This window comes from Anomaloglossus baeobatrachus, chromosome 12 (assembly GCF_048569485.1).
Source record: "Anomaloglossus baeobatrachus isolate aAnoBae1 chromosome 12, aAnoBae1.hap1, whole genome shotgun sequence".
Classification (NCBI taxonomy): domain Eukaryota; kingdom Metazoa; phylum Chordata; class Amphibia; order Anura; family Aromobatidae; genus Anomaloglossus; species Anomaloglossus baeobatrachus.
In genome coordinates, this window is record NC_134364.1 from 8372681 (window position 1) to 8392504 (window position 19824).

A 19824-nucleotide genomic window follows, 5' to 3' on the forward strand; every position below is an offset into this window, starting at 1 on the left:
GTTACTCACAGTCCATACGGGTCCCCGTCACACAGGCACCCCTTGCCGTAGGAGACGGTCTTACTATACCCCGTTCGGCTGTTCCAGGAGGGTCCACAGACTTATAATCGGTCCACACAGGCCTGGAGCTTTCCCAGGCTTCCTGCTCTGCAGCTTACAGAGGCAGACTCTGCCCCCTCCCAGGCCTTTACAAAGAGCTTTTAAACGAGAACCGTGGCCACGAGCCACCTGCATAACCCGGCCTGGAGGTTACTGGACTGACCTCTATGTAGGGCTCTAATATGTTTCTGTACGCATTCTGGGAGATACGTACCGTCCGTCACATATCACACCCCATATATACACACCATATATCCACACCACATATCACCCGGCCCATATACACACACCACATATCACCCCATGTACACACACCACATATCACCCCCATATACACACACCACATATCACCCCCATATACACACACACCACATATCACCCGCCCATATATTACACCATATATCACCCCATATACACACACACACCACATATCACCCCATATACACACACACACCACATATCACCCCATATACACACACACACCACATATCACCCCATATACACACACACACCACATATCACCCCATATACACACACACACCACATATCACCCCATATACACACACCACATATCACCCCATATACACACACCCACATATCACCCCATATACACACACCACATATCACCCCATATACACACACCACATATCACCCCATATACACACACACCACATATCACCCGGCCCATATATTACACCACATATCACCCCTTATACACACACACACCACATATCACCCCATATACACACACACACCACATATCACCCCATATACACACACACACCACATATCACCCCATATACACACACACACCACATATCACCCCATATACACACACCACATATCACCCCATATACACACACCACATATCACCCCATATACACACACCACATATCACCCCCATATACACACACCACATATCACCCCATATACACACACCACATATCACCCCATATACACACACCACCATATCACCCCATATACACACACACCACATATCACCCGGCCCATATATTACACCATATATCACCCCATATACACACACACACCACATATCACCCCATATACACACACACACCACATATCACCCCATATACACACACACACCACATATCACCCCATATACACACACACACCACATATCACCCCATATACACACACACACACCACATATCACCCCATATACACACACACACCACATATCACCCCATATACACACACACACACCACATATCACCCCATATACACACACACACACCACATATCACCCCATATACACACACACACACACCACATATCACCCCATATACACACACACACACCACATATCACCCCATATACACACACACACCACATATCACCCCATATACACACACACACACCACATATCACCCCATATACACACACACACACCACATATCACCCCATATACACACACACACCACATATCACCCCATATACACACACACACCACATATCACCCCATATACACACACACACCACATATCACCCCCATATACACACACACACCACATATCACCCCATATACACACACACACACCACATATCACCCCATATACACACACACACACACCACATATCACCCCCATATACACACACACACACCACATATCACCCCATATACACACACACACACACCACATATCACCCCATATACCACACACACACACCACATATCACCCCATATACACACACACCCACATATCACCCCATATACACACACACCACATATCACCCCATATACACACACACCACATATCACCCCATATACACACACACCACATATCACCCCATATACACACACACCACATATCACCCCATATACACACACACCACATATCACCCCATATACACACACACCACATATCACCCCATATACACACACACCACATATCACCCCATATACACACACACCACATATCACCCCATATACACACACCACATATCACCCCATATACACACACCACATATCACCCCATATACACACACCACATATCACCCCATATACACACACCACATATCAACCCCATATACACACACCACATATCACCCCATATACACACACCACATATCACCCCATATACGCACACACACCACATATCAACCCCCATATACACACACCACATATCACCCCATATACACACACCACATATCACCCCATATACACACACCACATATCACCCCATATACACACACCACATATCACCCCATATACACACACACCACATATCACCCCATATACACACACACCACATATCACCCCATATACACACACCACATATCACCCCATATACACACACCACATATCACAGATCACAGTCAGACTGACAGGGTCGCTCTGGTTTCATAGTAATGGTGTGTTGGAGCTGAAGGTTTTGGTTTTATAAGGATATGCTGCAGCCGGTCATCGTGGGGGGGGGGGTGTATGGGGTGCAGGCCTCACTCACTGGTAGAGATGAGCGAACTGGTCCCGGTTCGGCTCGAGGCCGGTTCGCCGAACGGGGGTCCCGTTCGAGTTCGGTTCGTCGAACCGAACTCGAACGTATAGGCTAGAATGGGAGGCAATCACAAACACATAAAAATGCATTATAAATGTACACAAACAGTTAATAAACATTGCCATAACACTTACCAGTCCTCGCGATCCCTTCTGCACTCTGTCTCCTGCCGCTATTCCATCCGATGATCGCTGAATCCTCCCGGTGACCTGCACTGCCAGCAGAGATGCAGGACCTATCGTGACGTCAAAATAGCCATGTGACCAGTCACGTGGCTATTATCTCATTGGCTACAGACTGGTCACATGACTAGGACACGTCATGTAGGACCTGCGAGTGCATCTCTCCGGTACACGGTGCACATATGTGTATCGCCGTGTACCGGCGACATGCTCTAGCACACGGTCGACTCCCCGTTCCGTTAGGGACCGTCTGACACAGCCGGTAATTAACGGAGATCACCGTTGCCATAGCAACGCAGTTAGCGGTGACGTCACCGCTAACCGCGGCTCCGAGAGCACCGTTGCTATGGTAACGCGTCTGTCAGCGTTACCGCTAGCAGCCAGCAGTGATCACTCACGGAGTGAAGGCTGCACGCTGCTTCACGATTGTAGTGAGCATTGTAGTGAGGATGGAGGTTCCCCAGCCCCAAGTGATGAGCTGGTGAATCTCATCCTCACTACAATCGTCACTACTACTACACTAGAAAGAAAGAAGACAGAAGAGCAGGATCGTGGAGGGCTGACAGGGGGTAATAAAGATGGAGTCTCTAATGTGTCTGTGTATTTATTTTTATTAAAGTATTTTTTCTCTGTGTGGTGTCTTTTTTTTAACCCTTTATTGGAGATTCTTAATGGCCGGGTCAAACGTGCCTGACATTAAGAATCTCTGGCTTAATACTGGCTGGTAAAACAAAGCCAGTATTAACTCATGATTACCCAACAAGCCACCCGGCTCCAGGGCTGTTGGAAGAGTTGGATACAGCGCCAGATGATGGCGCTTCTATGAGAGCGCCATTTTCTGGGACGGCTGCGGACTGAAATCCGCAGCAGAGGCGCCCACAAACCTCGGGCTAACCTGTGCTGCGGATTCCAATCCCCAGCTGCCTAGTTGTACCCGGCTGGACACAAAAATGGGGCGAAGCCCACGTCATTTGTTTTTTAATTATTTCATGAAATAAGTGAAATAATTAAAAAAAACGGGCTTCCCTATATTTTTGGTTCCCAGCCGGGTACAAATAGGCAACTGGGGGTTGGAGGCAGCCCGTGGCTGCCTGCTGTACCTGGCTAGCATACAAAAATATGGCGAAGCCCACGTCATTTTTTTGGTGGGCAAAAAAATTCTGCATACAGTCCTGGATGGAGTATGCTGAGCCTTGTAGTTCTGCAGCTGCTGTCTGCTCTTCTCCATACAGACAGACAGCAGCTGCAGAACTACAAGGCTCAGCATACTCCATCCAGGACTGTATGCAGAAGTTTTTTGCCCCCTGAAAAAATTATGTGGGCTTCGCCATATTTTTGTATGCTAGCCAGGTACAGCAGGCAGGTACGGCTGCCCCCAACCCCCAGTTGCCTATTTGTACCCGGCTGGGAACCAAAAATAAAGGGAAGCCCTTTTTTTATTATTTCATGAATTTCATGAAATAATTAGAAAACAAATGACGTAGGCTTTGCCCCATTTTTGTGTCCAGCCAGGTACAACTAGGCAGCTGGGGATTGGAATCCGCATCACAGGTTGGCCTGAGCTTTCTGGGCCCCACTGCTGCGAATTGCAGTCTGCAGCCGCCTCAGAAAATGGCATTTTCATAGAAGCGCCATCTTCTGGCGCTGTATCCAACTCTTCCAGCACCTGCCTGCTATACCTGGCTAGCATACAAAAATATGGCGAAGCTCACGTCCTTTTTTTGTAGTTTTTTGGCAAAAAAAATAAAAAATGCTTCCCTGGATTTTCCATTGCCAGTGAAGGTAACACCAAGCAGTGGGGGTTAGCAGCCAGTAGCTGCTTGGATTACCCTTAGCTAGCAATACAAAAAATGCAGCGGGAGCCCATATATATATATTTTTTAATTATTTATTTAAATAACTAAAAATAAAATGGGCTTCCCTGTATTTTGATTGCTGGACATCACAGTGCTGTAAAAATAAATCTTTAAAAAAATGACGTAGCGCTCCGCGGTATTTTTGATTCTCAGCGCAGATAAAGCAGACAGCTATGGGTTGCCACCCCCATCTGCCTGCCGTTACCTTGGTTGGCAATCAAAATACAGGGAAGCCCATTAATTTTTTCTATTTAAAAAATAGTTAAAAAAAAAAAAATGACGTTGGGTCCCCCCATTTTTGATAGCCAGCTAGGGTAAAGCAGACGGCTGTAGCCTGAAAACCACAGCTGGCAGCTTTACCGTGGTTGGGGATCCAATGTGGAGGTCCCCTCAGGCTCTTTTTTATAATTATTTTATAAATATTAATAATTACACAATAAAAGTAGGGTCCCCCCCAAATTGGATCACCAGCCAAGGTAAAGCGGACAGCTGTGGTCTGGTATTCTCAGGGTGGGAAGGTCCATAGTTATTGGGCCTTCACAGCCTAAAAATAGCAGGCCGCAGGCACCCCAGACGTGGCGCATCCACTAGATGCGCCAATCCTGGCGCTTCACCCCAGCTCATCCCGTGCCCTGGTGCAGCGGCAAACGGGGTAATAAATCGGGTTGATACTAGCTGTAAAGTCACCTGAGATCAAGCCCAGCAGTTTGTGATGTCATGGCGTCTATGAGATACCCAACATCATAAACTGTCAGTACTAACAAAAACAAAAAAAAAAAAAAAAAAAAAAAAAAAAAAAAAAAATCGACAAAAGAAATTTATTTGAAAAAACAGTCCCCAAAACATTTCCTCTTTCACCAATTTATTGTAAGAAAAAAAATAAAGGGGTCCCACGACGACTCTGGACCGTCTAGAATATGGGGGGGAGAAAGTGGAGAAAAAGTGGAGAAAAAGTGGAGAAAAAGTGGAGAAAAAGTGGAGCACCCTTTGGTGCCTTTCATGTGGCACTAAGGGGTGCTTAGCTTTGTATTTTGCCAAAAAAATGAAAAAAAAATGACGTAGGGTTCCCCCTAGTTTTGTAGCCAGCTAGGGTAAAGCAGACGGCTGCAGCCTGCAGACCACAGCTGGCAACCTCACCTTGGCTGGTAATCCAAAACTGAGGGCACCCCACGCTGTTATTGTAAATTAAATAAATAATTTAAAAAAAAAAAAAACAAAAACGTAGGGGTCCCCCAAAATTGGATCACCAGCCAAGGTAAAGCAGACAGCTGGGGCCTGATATTCTCAGACTAGGGAGGTCCATGGTTATTGGACTCTCCCAAGCCTAAAAATAGCAGGCCGCAGCCGCCCCAGAAGTGGCGCATCCATTAGATGCGCCAATCCTGGTGCTTCGCCCCAGCTCATCCCGCGCCCTGGTGCGGTGGCAAACGGGGTAATATATGGGGTTAATACCAGATGTGTAATGTCACCTGGCATCAAGCCCTGGGGTTGGTGAGGTCAGGCGTCTATCAGATACCCGACATCACCAACCCAGTCAGTAATAAAAAAAAAAATAGACGACAAACACATTTTTATTTGAAAAAACACTCCCCAAAACATTCCCTCTTTAACCAATTTATTAGAATGAAAAACAAATCCAGGTCTGGTGTAATCCAAGGGGTTGCCATGACGATCCACACTGTCCCAGTCAATGAAGAGCAGGATGTTCCCCATTGGCTGGGAGAGCAGTGCAGTGACCTGAGCTAACATCAATGGGTCAGCCCAGGTCACTGCAGGGGATGACAAGTGCTGCTGTCAGCGAGGTACATTACCTGCGCTGATCTCCAGCACACTGACAGCCCCTGTCACTGAGTTCAGTGACCGGCTCCTTCACAGCCAAACATCGCGAGAGGTCCGTGACGTCACCGCTAGTCAGTCTCGGGTCGGAAGCGAGAGAAGGTGCTGTGACAAGCGGCGGCCATGGAGGACAGTGACAGCGCTGAGGTCGGGATGGCGGGACTTCATCACCGCAGGTAAGCCGAGCGGGGGAGGGGGGGATGTGTGTGTGTGTGTATGTATGTATGTGTACGTGTGTGTGTGTATATGTGTACATGCCGCGGGCAGGAGGGGGCGGAGCGAGCTGAGCGGGGAAGTGTGGGCTTCCTGCACATAACTAAGATAAACATCGGGTTACTAACCAAAGCGCTTTGCTTGGATACCCGATGTTTATCTTGGTTACCAGCTTCTGGCAGGCTGCCAGCGATGGCTCCTGCACACTGTAGCTGTAAAAAGCCCTGCTTTTTGCTGCTAGAACCGTTCTCGAACGTATCTAGAACTATCGAGCTTTTGCAAAAAGCTCGAGTTCTAGTTCGATCTCGAACAGCCCCAAAAATCACTCGAGCCTAGAACTGGAGAACCACGAACCGCGAACCGCGCTCAACTCTACTCACTGGTTTGTAGAAATTGTCATGTTTAGGGGGATGTTTCGGTGCTCGGCTTGGTGCCACTTATGATCTTTAGGGTTGGCGCTCTATGAAATAGGATAGGTAATGGGGAATGGTGTTTTTTAGGAAAGGGTCTTGACAGTATTGGCCCGTTGTTTTCCAGCATTCTATGTATCTGTATATACGAGTTGTTATAGGTGCGGATGAGGGTCAGTGTTTCTTATTTATGATGTTCCTTCTCTGAGTGGTTTTGCTTTCTCTAGTCACCGGTTCTGGTGGATAATACTCTTCTCTAGAGCGGGGTTTTTGTTAGGTTTGGGGTCTGTTCTTTATTCGTATCCTTTTAAACTTGCTACATGGGATGTTTTGCAGTCATTTTTCATGGGGACAATTGCTGCAGTGTAAGTGACTGATGAAACCAGCGCAGTTGTGCGTTCCTCTGGGCAGATGAGATCTAGAAATTGCAATAGATTGTATCTTTATCAATTCAATAACATTTTCTAGATTTACAGAGTAGAGCCCATCTGCCCGTACGATCCAGACGACACGAAAGAAGCCGATCTGTTACCTGGGAAAAGAGCAACATCTGAACTGCAAAAAACCGCACACTTACATGATACAAAGGACATTCCTGCTTCATACACATAAGTCATTCATCCTGCGCTAATCACCAGCTCAATTAAAGATTTTATTTTTCACCATTTAAATGATTTTAAACCAGGAGCGATTTATTGTACCAGTGCGTCTAAAACCCGATCACCACGTGTGTTAACACCACAGGTTCTCAATTCTTACCACCACACCAGCCGTATACTCCACACAATACAGCGGCCCCGTATACCCCACACAATACAGCGGCCCAGTATACCCCACACGATACAGCGGCCCCGTGCGCCCCACGCAATACAGCGGAGCCGTACACCCCACACAATAGAGCGGAGCCGTATACCCCACACAATACAGCAGCGCTGTATACTTTCCTCGCTCTGTGCTGCGGCTGGAAACCAGTTCACGTGTGTTAATAATCTTGCAATAAGGGAATTACACCTACAATTTCTAGGAGACTTTTACTCAGTGGACAGCGAGTGCAACGCCCACCGACCTGCTCCTCACTTGATAACAATGAGGAATTTAAGTCTAAAGTCACAAAATAATAAAGCCCCCGTCACACACAGCGAGATCGCTGAAACGTCACAGGTTTTGTGACATATCAGCAACCTCGCCAGCGATATCGCTATGTGTGACAAGCGGCAGCGAGCGGGCCCTTGCTGCAAGGTCGCTGATCATTACAAAGCGATCAGGACCATTTTTTGCTCGTTGGTCTCCTGCTGTGCAGCGCGCATTGGCGTGTTTGACGGTGGGAGACCAACGATCTGAATGTACAGGGACACGGCGTCTGGCGGTACACTGGTAACCATGGTACACATCGGGTAACTATGCAAAGTACTTTGCATAGTTACCCGATGTGTACCATGGTTACCAAAGTACTTTGCTTAGTTACCCAATGTGTACCATGGTTACCAGCGTACGCCAGTTACAGGCTGCCAGACGCCGGCTCCCTGCACACGTAGCCAGGGTACACATCGAGTAACTATGTAAAGTGCTTTGCATAGTTACTCGATGTGTACCCTGGCTACCAAACACAGCGTCGTTACACGGGTTGCTGGTGGCTGTGGAGATCTGCCCGATTGACAGCTCACCAGCGACCATGTAGCGACGCTCCAGTGATCCCACTAGCGATCAGACCTGGCAGCTACATGTGACGGGACCCCAAGTCTCATCTGGACAATGCCCCATGGACATTGGATTGTTCTCAGAAGGTCACTGATTTTGGGAAAGATGGATGATTAGGGTCCGCTGTGGTCTTTACACAGGCGGCATTATTATCTGGCTCATCCTTAGTACCACCTACAGGTGAGCATCAGCCACTTGTGTCCTGACAGAGGAACCAGGTCATCATGTTAACAGTTAATTGGTGGTCATTTGGGAGAAGCACCAGAGTGGGGCATCCCCGAATCAGCAGCAGCTGTAGTGAAAGGTGCGGTCACTCAGCAGAATTGTGCACGCAGCTCTGGGAGTGACTAAAGATGCGGAAGTATGGCTTCTCTCGTAGGAATTTATTTCGCTAGAGTGACCTGTGCCCAGACTCACCCCCACGTAGTCTATGTCCAAGTCATGGTATTGCTTTGCGCCAATGATCCAGGAGACAACGTAATACGCGGTGACATCCGGAAAGTCATACGGCCAATTCTTGCCGTTACCGATCCAACCAGGAAACGCCCAGGGCAAACCTGAGAAATACAGAGGGACAGTAACACTGGCAATGAGTGCGGGGCCCGGGGATGTCAGCGCTCCAGGGCCCCGGGGATGTCAGCGCTCCAGGGCCCCGGGGATGTCAGCGCTCCAGGGGCCCGGGGATGTCAGCGCTCCAGGGGCCCAGCAGCGTGTGCGGGAGAAGACTCACCCACAAGCTGAATGGCCGGGTTCCTCTTCTTGGCTTCTTTCATCAGCCACCATTCATATCCCCGGAAGTAGTTCTGGTCATCTGGATAATGCATATGGGACGGCTCTGTGCCATCTGAGGACAGTTTGTTACAATGTATCAGCGCAGGTATAGCGGTCCAGCCGGCTTAGTCTATAAATCCTGGTGACTCTCATTCACTGACAGCAAGCATAGACTTTCAAAGAAGGGAATTTTGTTACTTACCGTAAATTCCTTTTCTTCTAGCTCCTATTGGGAGACCCAGACGATTGGGTGTATAGCTACTGCCTCCGGAGGCCACACAAAGCATTACACTAAAAAGTGTAAGGCCCCTCCCCTTCTGGCTATACACTCCCAGTGGGATCACTGGCTCACCAGTTTTAGTGCAAAAGCAAGAAGGAGGAAAGCCAATAACTGGTTTAAACAAATTCACTCCGAAGTAACGTCGGAGAACTGAAAACCATTCAACATGAACAACATGTGTACCCGAAAAACAACCAAAAATCCCGAAGGACAACAGGGCGGGTGCTGGGTCTCTCAATAGGAGCTAGAAGAAAAGGAATTTACGGTAAGTAACAAAATTCCCTTCTTCTTCGGCGCTCCATTGGGAGACCCAGACGATTGGGACGTCCAAAAGCTGTCCCTGGGTGGGTAAAGAAATACCTCATGTTAGAGCTGCAAGACAGCCCTCCCCTACGGGGAGGCAACTGCCGCCTGCAGGACTCTTCTACCTAGGCTGGCGTCCGCCGAAGCATAGGTATGCACCTGATAATGTTTGGTGAAAGTGTGCAGACTCGACCAGGTAGCTGCCTGGCACACCTGTTGAGCCGTAGCCTGGTGCCGTAATGCCCAGGACGCACCCACGGCTCTGGTAGAATGGGCCTTCAGCCCTGATGAAACCGGAAGCCCAGTAGAACGGTAGGCTTCAAGGATTGGTTCCTTGATCCATCGAGCCAGGGTGGATGTTGCAGCCTGCGATCCCTTGCACTGACCAGTGACAAGGACAAAGAGTGCATCCGAGCGGCCCAGGAGCGCCGTGCGGGAATGTAGATTCTGGGTGCTCTACACCAGATCCAACAATGCAAGCCATTACATATCGATGAAATGGATAAAAGGAAGGTAAGGAGATATCCTGATTGTGATAAAAAGAGGATACCACCTTAGGGAGAAACTCTGGGATCGGACGCAGCACTACCTTATCTTGGTGAACACCAGGAAGGGAGCTTTGGATGACCGCGCTGCTAGTTCTGACACTCTCCGAAGAGACGTGACCGCTACCAGAAAGGCCACTTTCTGTGAAAGTCGAGAAAGTGAAAACAACCCTCAGAGGCTCGAAGGGCGGCTCCTAGAGAGCAATTAATACCCTGTGCAGATCCCATGGGTCTGACGGCCTCTTGTACGGAGGGACAATGTGATAACCCCCCTGCAGGAACGTGCGTACCTGAGGAAGTCGTACTATGCGCTTCTGAAAGAATACCGACAGCGCTGCGACTTGTCCTTTAAGGGAGCCGAGCGACAACCCTTTTCCCAATCCAGATGCAGGAAGGGGGGAAAAAGGAGACAATGCAAATGGCCAGGGAGACACTCCCTAAGCAGAGCACCAAGATAAGAATAACTTCCACGTCTTGTGGGAGATTTTGGCAGACGTCGGCTTCCTAGCCCGTCTCATGGTGGCAATGACGTCTTGAGATAATCCTGAAGACGCTAGGATCTCGGACTCGATGGCCACACAGTCCGGATCAGGGCCGTAGAATTCAGTGGAAAGAACGGCCCTTGGGACAGTAAGTCTGGCCGGTCTGAGAGTGCCCATGGTTGGCCGACCGTGAGATGCCACAGATCCGGGACCACGACCTCCTCGGTCAGTCTGGGACGACGAGGATGGCGCGGCGGCAAGCGGAGCTGAGCTTGCGTAGCACTCTGGGCAACAGTGCCAGAGTAGGAAACACATAGGGTAGCTGGAACTGCGACCAATCCTGAACTAGGGCGCCTGCCGCCAGAGCTCTTTGCTCGTGAGACCGCGCCATGAAAATCGGGACCTTGTTGTTGTGCCGAGACGCCATTAGGTCGACGTCCGGCATCCCCCAGCGGCTACAGATTTCCTGACACCATTCTGGGTGCAGAGACCATTCCCCTGCGTCCATGCCCTGGCGACTGAGGAAGTCTGCTTCCCAATTTTCTACGCCCGGGATGTGAACTGCGGATATGGTGGATGCTCTGTCCCCCACCCACATCAGAATCCGCCGGATTGCCTGGTAGGCTTGGCGATGCGTGTTCCGCCTTGGTGGGCGATGTCTGCCACCGCTGTGGAATTGTCCGACTGAATTCGGATCTGTTTTCCTTCCAGCCACTGCTGGAAGGCTTGCAGGGCAAGATACACTGCCCAGATTTCCAGAACATTGATCTGAAGGATGGACTCCTCTGGAGAGAGTCCTTGACCGTCTGAGAAGGGAAACGTTCCTGTCTAGGGACGTCGACTCCCCAGCCCATTGGCAAAGCATGTCCCATTGAAGTGGACGCAGTGAAACTGCGCGAAAGTGACTGCCTCTGCATGAGGCGTCTTAAGGGGTGTGACTGGCCTTGAAGGAGAGACTGCACCCCCGTCTGTAGTGAACGCTGCTTGTCCAGCGGAAGCTTCACTATCGCTGAGGGAGTGTGAAACTCCATGCCCAGATATGTCAGCGATTGGGTCGGTGCCCGATGTAACCTTGAAAAGTTGATGATCCACCCGAAACTCTGGAGAGTCTCCAGCGCCACGTTCAGGCTGTGTCGGCATGCCTCTTGAGAGGGTGCCTTGACAAGTGGATCGTCCAGTAAGGATCACAGAGTGACCCTGAGAGTGCAGGACTGCTCCCACTGCTGCCCTGAACTTGGTGAAAACCCGTAGGGCTGTCGCCAGACCGAAGGGCAGGGCTACGAACTGAAGATGCTCGTCTTCAATAACGAAACGTAGCAAACGCTGGTGCTCTGGAGCAATCGGCACGAGGAGATAAACATCCTGATGTCTATTGATGCTAGGAAATCTCCTTGAGACATTGAGGCAATGACGGAGCGGAGGGTTACATCCGGAACCGCCTGGCCTTCACGTGCTTGGTGAGCAGTTTTAGGTCCAGAACGGAACGGAAAAAGCCACCCTTTTTTGGCACCCCAATAAGATTGGAGGAAAAAACCGTGTCTTGTTCCTGAAGAGGAACAGGGATTACCACTCCTTCTGCCTGCAGAAGAGCATCGGCTCGGTGGGGGGGGGGGGGGGGGGGGGGGGGGAGTTCTGAAGAATCGAGCCGGAGGACGAGAACAGAGCTCTATCCTGTACACGTGAGACACAATGTCTCTCACCCACCGGTCTGTGACCTGTGGCAGCTAAATGTACCCAAAAGCGGGAGATTCTGCCACCAACCGCGGATGCGGGGAGAGAGAGCTGAAATACATGAGGAGATCGCCTTGGTAGCGGTTCCTCCTGCTGCCTTCCTTGGGCGTGATTGAGCCCGGCCGGAATCTGAGCCCCTCTGAGCCTTTTGAGCCCTTTTAGACGAGTACAATTGGGACTTGCCCGAGCCTGGGAAGGACCAACCTCGACTGTCCCCCCAGGACAGCATTACTAGGGTAAGTCGCAATGCAGACATTGCGAGGTTAAGGACACCACCTGCGGCACAGATGTACATGTGCTCAAGAGCAGCTGCGCAAGACCAGCTGAAATAGGTTAGGGTGCCCATACGGCTGCGAATGCCGGAGCAACCGACACGCTGATAGCTTCACAGACAGATTTCGACCAGAGGTCCATCTGTCTGTCAATGGCATCTTTACGTGAATTCCCATCTCCACTGCAACTATGGATCTAGCCGCAAGCCTGGAGATTGGGGGATCCACCTTTGGACCCTGGGTCTAGCGGTTTACCACGTCAGGGGGAAGGGATAACGTGTATCCTTAATACGTTTGGAGAAAACGCTTATCTGGTAAGCGTGGTGTTTCTGAACTGCGTCTCTGAAGTCAGTGTGGTCAGAAAAAGTACTCAATCTACGCATGAGTACTGAAAAAGGATTTCTTCTGCTGTGAAGCTGACTCCTCCACTGGGGGAGCTGAGGGAGAAATATGCAACATTCCATTGATGGACGCTATAAGATCCTTCACTATGGCGTCCCCATCCGGTGTATCCGGATTGAGAGCGGTGTCAGGACCAAAGCCCTGATCAGCTACGTCTGCCTCATCATACAGAGAGTCGTCCTGCTGGGACCTTGACCAGTGATGAAGCCGAGTGCCGCACCCAGCGAGCTAGCTTAGGCTGTCTGGGACTGCCGTCCGTGTCAGAGCCTTCACCCTGGAATGCCTGGGACCCCCCCGGAGCACTGAGTGCGTTCCAAATGAGGGTGGCCAGGGAGCATTAATCAAGATTGCCCATGGCCTGTCTGGACTGCAAAGTCTCCATCCCATGACAATCTCCGTCCCTGTCCCTGGACAGGGTTCACAGGTGGTTCCTTTGGCCACCTCTAGTAGAGACCCCGGCTGACCAAGTGCTACAGGGGAGCATTGCACACAATGGGGGTCAGTGAAACCTGCCGGTGGAACAGTATCTGCAGGAAAAGCAGCATAGAAAGCCTGTGTTGCTTTTTTGCTGCTGTATTCTAGTCATCTATGCAATGTATAGCATACAAGCATAAACACTTCAGCACATGCAATACAAGCAGCATAGAAAGCCTGTGCCTTGGCACCCTTGCTTTTTTGCTGCTGTTGTCCAGCCATCTAGGAGAATATAGCCCAGAGTAGCGACCGTACAGTGCAATGTATAGCATACAAGCATAAGTACAAATGAACACTTCAGCACATGCAATACAAGCAGCATAGAAAGCCTGTGCCTTGGCACCCTTGCTTTTTTGCTGCTGTTGTCCAGCCATCTAGGAGAATATAGCCCAGAGTAGCGACCGTACAGTGCAATGTATAGCATACAAGCATATATACAAATGAACACTTCAGCACATGCAGTACAAGCAGCCTATAAAGCCTGTGCCTTGGCACCCATGCTTTTTTGCTGCTGTTGTCCAGCCCTCTAGGAGAATATGGCCAAGAGTAGCGACCGTACAGTGCAATGTATAGCATACAAGCATAAGTACAAATGAACACTTCAGCCATGCAATACAAGCAGCCTAGAAAACCTGTGCCTTAGCACCCTTGCGTTTTTGCTGCTGTTATCTCGCCATCTAGAAGGGCATATAGCCAAAGATAGCGACCTACAGTGCAGTGTATAGCATACAGGCATAAAATACAAATGGACACTTCGGTATTTAGTGGGGTCAGCACTTCAGGTGCTGCTTACCGCCCGCCTATAACGCGGGTGTGTGGTCGCCAGAGCCCTGTGTTGGTTGCCCAGAGCATGTCTCCGTTCCCCAGCTCGGACGGCGTGCAGGAATGGCTGCCGGCGTCCTTCTCCAGCTCGTGTGACGAGGGGCGGGCCGTGGGCGTGCCCCAGACAAGAGCGGGAAACTGGCGTCCCACTGTGTCCAGTGAAGGGGGCTGGAGAATGCAAAGCAGACTCCAGCCCTCTGCGCTGACTGTCTGTACAGCGTCCCGCCTCTCCCCTGACTGGCAGGGCTGGAGGCGGGAACGAAACAAAAACTAGGCCGCAAAGCCGGGGACTCAAGTAATAAGCGCGGCCGTCCATGTGCACGGCCAGCGCGGAAGTCCCCGGCGCACCACAAGTCCCAGCCGCGCCACAGTGTAAAAAACACCCAGCAACGGCCGGCGCGGCAGTTCCCAATACATAAAGTCACTCAGCAAAGCTGTAGTGACTAATAGCACGAGCGCTCTGCGCTGTTGCCCCCGGCGCACTAACACTCCCAGCAATGCTGGTGTGTGTGTGCGCGCTTGCCCGGGGACACAGAGTACCTTAATGTAGCAGGGCCTGTCCCTGACGATACTCAGCTCCATATCCAGCAGGTTCTCTGGGTCTGTGGATGGAGCCCGGTCTCAGTGCCTGGAGACCTGTAAGATCCCACTTCACCCAGAGCCCTGAGGGGGGATGGGGAAGGAAAACAGCATGTGGGCTCCAGCCTCCGTACCCGCAATGGGTACCTCAACCTTACAAACCGCAAGTGGGGTGAGAAGGGAGCATGCTGGGGACCCCATATGGGCCCACTTTTCTTCCATCCGACATAGTCAGCAGCTGCTGCTGACTAAACAGTGGAGCTATGCGTGGATGTCTGACCTCCTTCGCACAAAGCAGAAAACTGGTGAGCCAGTGATCCCACTGGGGGTGTATAGCCAGAAGGGGAGGGGCCTTACACTTTTTAGTGTAATGCTTTGTGTGGCCTCCGGAGGCAGTAGCTATACACCCAATCGTCTGGGTCTCCCAATGGAGCGCCGAAGAAATGGGGAAAAACGAAGTCAGGAGAATTACAGAACTTTCCATTACACAAAGAGGAAGTCTCCAGAGAAAAGAAGGGGAACTGTTTGGATCCGTTCTCTGCAGCGGGCAGCAAAGCTGCGGAGGGTGCAGTGCCGTCCTGTGACGCAGCAGAGCCGGGGGTGTACACTGCATCCGCCCCGACATGACCGCACGCCTCACTTCCTGCGTGTGGTTTATTACATCATCGCCTGGTCCCTACACCCTGAGGAACGTTTCCTGGATGCCCCCATGTAAGGGCACTACAAGCCCGCGGTCCAAAAGTCCTAACTCTGCATCCAAGCAAGGGAGACCAAGATGAGAAGAGGCAGACAGTCCAGCACGGGGCAGAAGTACTGCCGCTCAGATCACATCCACAGGAGCTGCAGTACCAACAACGGCCACTTCACAGTGAATGGCGCTGTGCTGATCTGGCTATCTGCTGCGTCTTCCCCCATGATTTACACTGCAGCTCTGCTTTGGTGTATAAGCACCAGGCCAGCAGGAAGTCAGAAGATTAGAAATTACAACTGCCAGAGAGAAAATAATCATCAGCACAAGGAGTGAGGCAAAGAGCCAGAATATGGGGGAAAGGCTTACAGGAGGGGGTCCTGGGGACAGGAGAATACTCATCCGCAGTGATCTGGTGCACCAGCCTAATCAGGGGTCCCCCACTTTTAACAACTGATCAGATTATTGTAAATTAACCCTTCTGACAAAGTATGAAAACTTCAGCGACCGGCTGGAAACCGGCAATAAGTCCATTCACATCACTATGATACTAAACAAAACACCCCCAAACCAAAAGATTGACGGCCCCTTCTAAAGGAGGATCTGTTAATGTTACCTGTCGTCTGGGCATCTCCTCCAATCTCCACCTTAAAGATGTGCAAAGAGGCTCCAAAGTTTGGCTGCAAACAAAAAAAAAACATGAATGATACATGTGTATGAAATATAAGATATATATTAGCTAGCTAAGACAGAGACTATGGGCAATACAGAAGAAAAAGGTCACCAGACACAAAAAATAGCAAAACGGGAGGAGGAAAGAATCTGCACAATCAGGGGCACACTAATGATAGAATTGTATAAAAGACAACACCTTCATTTATTACACAGGGACAGACATCTTAAAAACATTTAAAACATACATAGAAACAAAAAAGCACCCACTGAACGAGACCAAAACCCCAATGTCATAATAATAAGCACAGAAAATGCAAAAATAGAATACAATATCAAGAGTATGACAAAAAGACCCATAAATGGTGCAATATCAGATATCGAGGGTCAGAGGTTAATCATGAAATGGACCTAGATCATGGGAGCACTTAAAGAGTATCAATCACTGGTACTGGCATGTGCTAGTGCACACATCACAAGAGCGAGTATCTACACAGAGGATGGAGAGTATGCAACTAAATGAACCAGAGTGAACGGCCGGTACAGAAGCACACATGAGAGAGGTGTACCTACAGCTAAGGTACTGGGTAACAGGGGTGGATCCTAAACAGCACCGGATGCCCAAGTAGGTAAATGAAGCAAACCATACGAGGGAGCATCAGGTAGAGGTGCCAAAGCCCTGATATGAGACACAGGTACGATGGACACAAAGTAGTCACCAGTGGAGAAGCCCAGGGTCAGTCAGTTATACAAGTAACATATGGTGACGTTCAAAGTGGGTGGCCGACGCGTGTCGCCGCAGCAGCGGACACAAAAAATACACATCAGAGTAAAGTGCTCTGCTCCAATAGGACACAGAACTGTAAAGCGGCTCCATTCTCTGCTGGGGTGTATTGTAGTCAGACACCCTGCTCCCTCAGGCTCTGTCCACCCTGCTTTACACTTCAGCTTAGCTGCATTATCTGGTGGAGCCCATGGTAGTGTGACTCTTTCCTTACTCCATACTTTATACTGCAGCTTCAATCCACCCATCACAGCTCTGATAAGAGACTGCAGCGCTGTATACTGGAGATCCCCGTTATGAGAAATGCTTTTCCCTCTGAGGCTACAACAGCAACGCGTTCCAGCCCCCAATAGAGAATGGAGGCCCCGCAGATCTGACCAGATGAGAGATCACTACAGGGATCCAGACTCCGCTCACTCTTACTGTACAAGCCGCTCTCACCATGCTTTACACTACAGCTCTGCCTGCTCAGATTGACAGACAATTACTAAGTGTATTCTATAGGAGTTTCTGATTTGCCAGTTAAACACATTAAATGAAGGATCCTTAACCAGGGAGTATTTGTCTTTTTTTCTCCTTCTTCCAAGTGCCATAGCGTTTATTATCTGTCGCTGCAGCACAAAGTAAATTTGGGCGTTTGGATTTTTTTCCTCTTTTTATGGCATTTATTGTAGGAGTTAATTATTCCTATATTTTGATACAAATGTTTAGGTTTTGTTTTTAATGGGGATGAAGGGGTTAATTTTAATTTTTACCTTTTTTACAGGACCTATCTGTTGTGTGATCGCTTGTACAACTGTATTGCCAGCTGGAGCTTGGCTTCAGGAGGACGAGGATGGCAGTGACGGGGGTCTTCAGCAGTACCCCGTCTGCCATGGTGACCCTTTGTGCCCCCATCACGGGGTCCAATAGCAGCCAGTGTGTGCAACCTTTGGCGCTTTCTGTCAGTGAATGTCTTGTCCAGCGGATAGACAAAAATGGCAGCAATGTGACAGCGCCACCACCAGCCGCGTGTGGAGGGAGTTCAGCTCCTGAGCCCTCTCTAAACTCGCAGATCCCTGGCCAAGATGTTCATTTCCATCACAGACTGAGAAGGGGTTAATAAGGGAGACCACAGAATACAAGTGGCATTTCCCTGCCGTCTTTCCTCCTGATCTGCTGCAGCGGGTAGAGATACCATCTCTGCTATCAGTCACAGCGATCAGCACAGGCAGATTGTGACACCGATGTCACAAGAGAAGACATGATCCCCACCCGACACAGGACAGAAGATGTGCAGCTTGTGGCCCCCCCCACCCCCACCATGGACCAGCCCCCTGCAGCCAGCCAGGGATTACATCCCAAACCATATATCCCATGCAGTCCCAACCAGGACCCCCGGCTGACACATTGCCACAAACTGCCAGCGCTGTAAAGATCTGGCACATATTAACCCCTTCAGCCCCGGGGCACTTTCCGTTTTTGCATTTTTGTTTTTTGCTCCCCTTCTTCCGAGAGCCGTACCTTTTTTATTTTTCCGTCAATCTTGCCATATGAGGGCTTCTTTTTTGCGGGACGAGTTGTACTTTTAAATGAAACCATAAGTTTTACCATATGGTGTACTGGAAAACAGCAAGAAAATTCCAAATGCGGAAAAATTGCAAAAAAAAGTGTGATTGCACAATAGTTTTTGGGATGTTTTATTCACGGTGTTCACTATATGGTAAACCTGATGTGTGGGTGTGATGCCTGAGGTCAGTGCGAGTTTGTAGACACCAAACATGTATAGGTTTACTTGTGTCTAAGGGGTTAAAAAAAAATTCACAAGTTTGTCCAATAAAAGTGGCGCACGTTTTGCGCCATTTTCCGAAACACGTAGCGTTCTTATTTTTAGGGATCTATGGCTCAGTGACTGCTTATTTTTTGCGTCTCGAGCTGACGTTTCTAATGGTACCATTGTTGCGCAGATGCTACGATTTGATCGCCTCTTATTGCATTTTGCGTAAAACTTGCGGCGACCAAAAAACGTAATTTTGGCATTTGGAATTTTTTTGCCACTACGCTGTTTACCAATCAGATTAATTGATTTTATATTTTGATAGATCGGGCATTTCTGAACGCGGCGATTCCAAATAGGTGTATATTTATTTATTTTTTAACCCTTTCATTTTCAATGGGGGGAAAGGGGGGGTGATTTGAACTTTTAGGTTTTGTTTTTTTTATTTTA

The 19824-nt window shown here is 49.4% G+C and overlaps 2 protein-coding genes across 5 annotated transcripts in view; one reads left to right on the forward strand and one right to left on the reverse strand.

Annotated features, from left to right (window-relative positions):
* The window catches only part of GPR65 (G protein-coupled receptor 65), a 257710-nt gene that overhangs the window by 160103 nt on the left and 77783 nt on the right, over nt 1-19824 (forward strand). The window lies entirely within an intron of this gene.
* Nucleotides 1-19824, reverse strand: part of GALC (galactosylceramidase) — a 47712-nt gene that overhangs the window by 20877 nt on the left and 7011 nt on the right. For all 4 annotated transcript variants that reach the window (XM_075330742.1, XM_075330740.1, XM_075330741.1 and 1 more), the window contains exons 3-5: nt 16779-16842; nt 9544-9657; nt 9231-9370 (exon numbers count right to left, since the gene is read on the reverse strand). In XM_075330742.1, coding sequence (XP_075186857.1) covers nt 9231-9370; nt 9544-9657; nt 16779-16842 — 318 coding nt within the window. The remainder of the gene's footprint in view (nt 1-9230; nt 9371-9543; nt 9658-16778; nt 16843-19824) is intronic.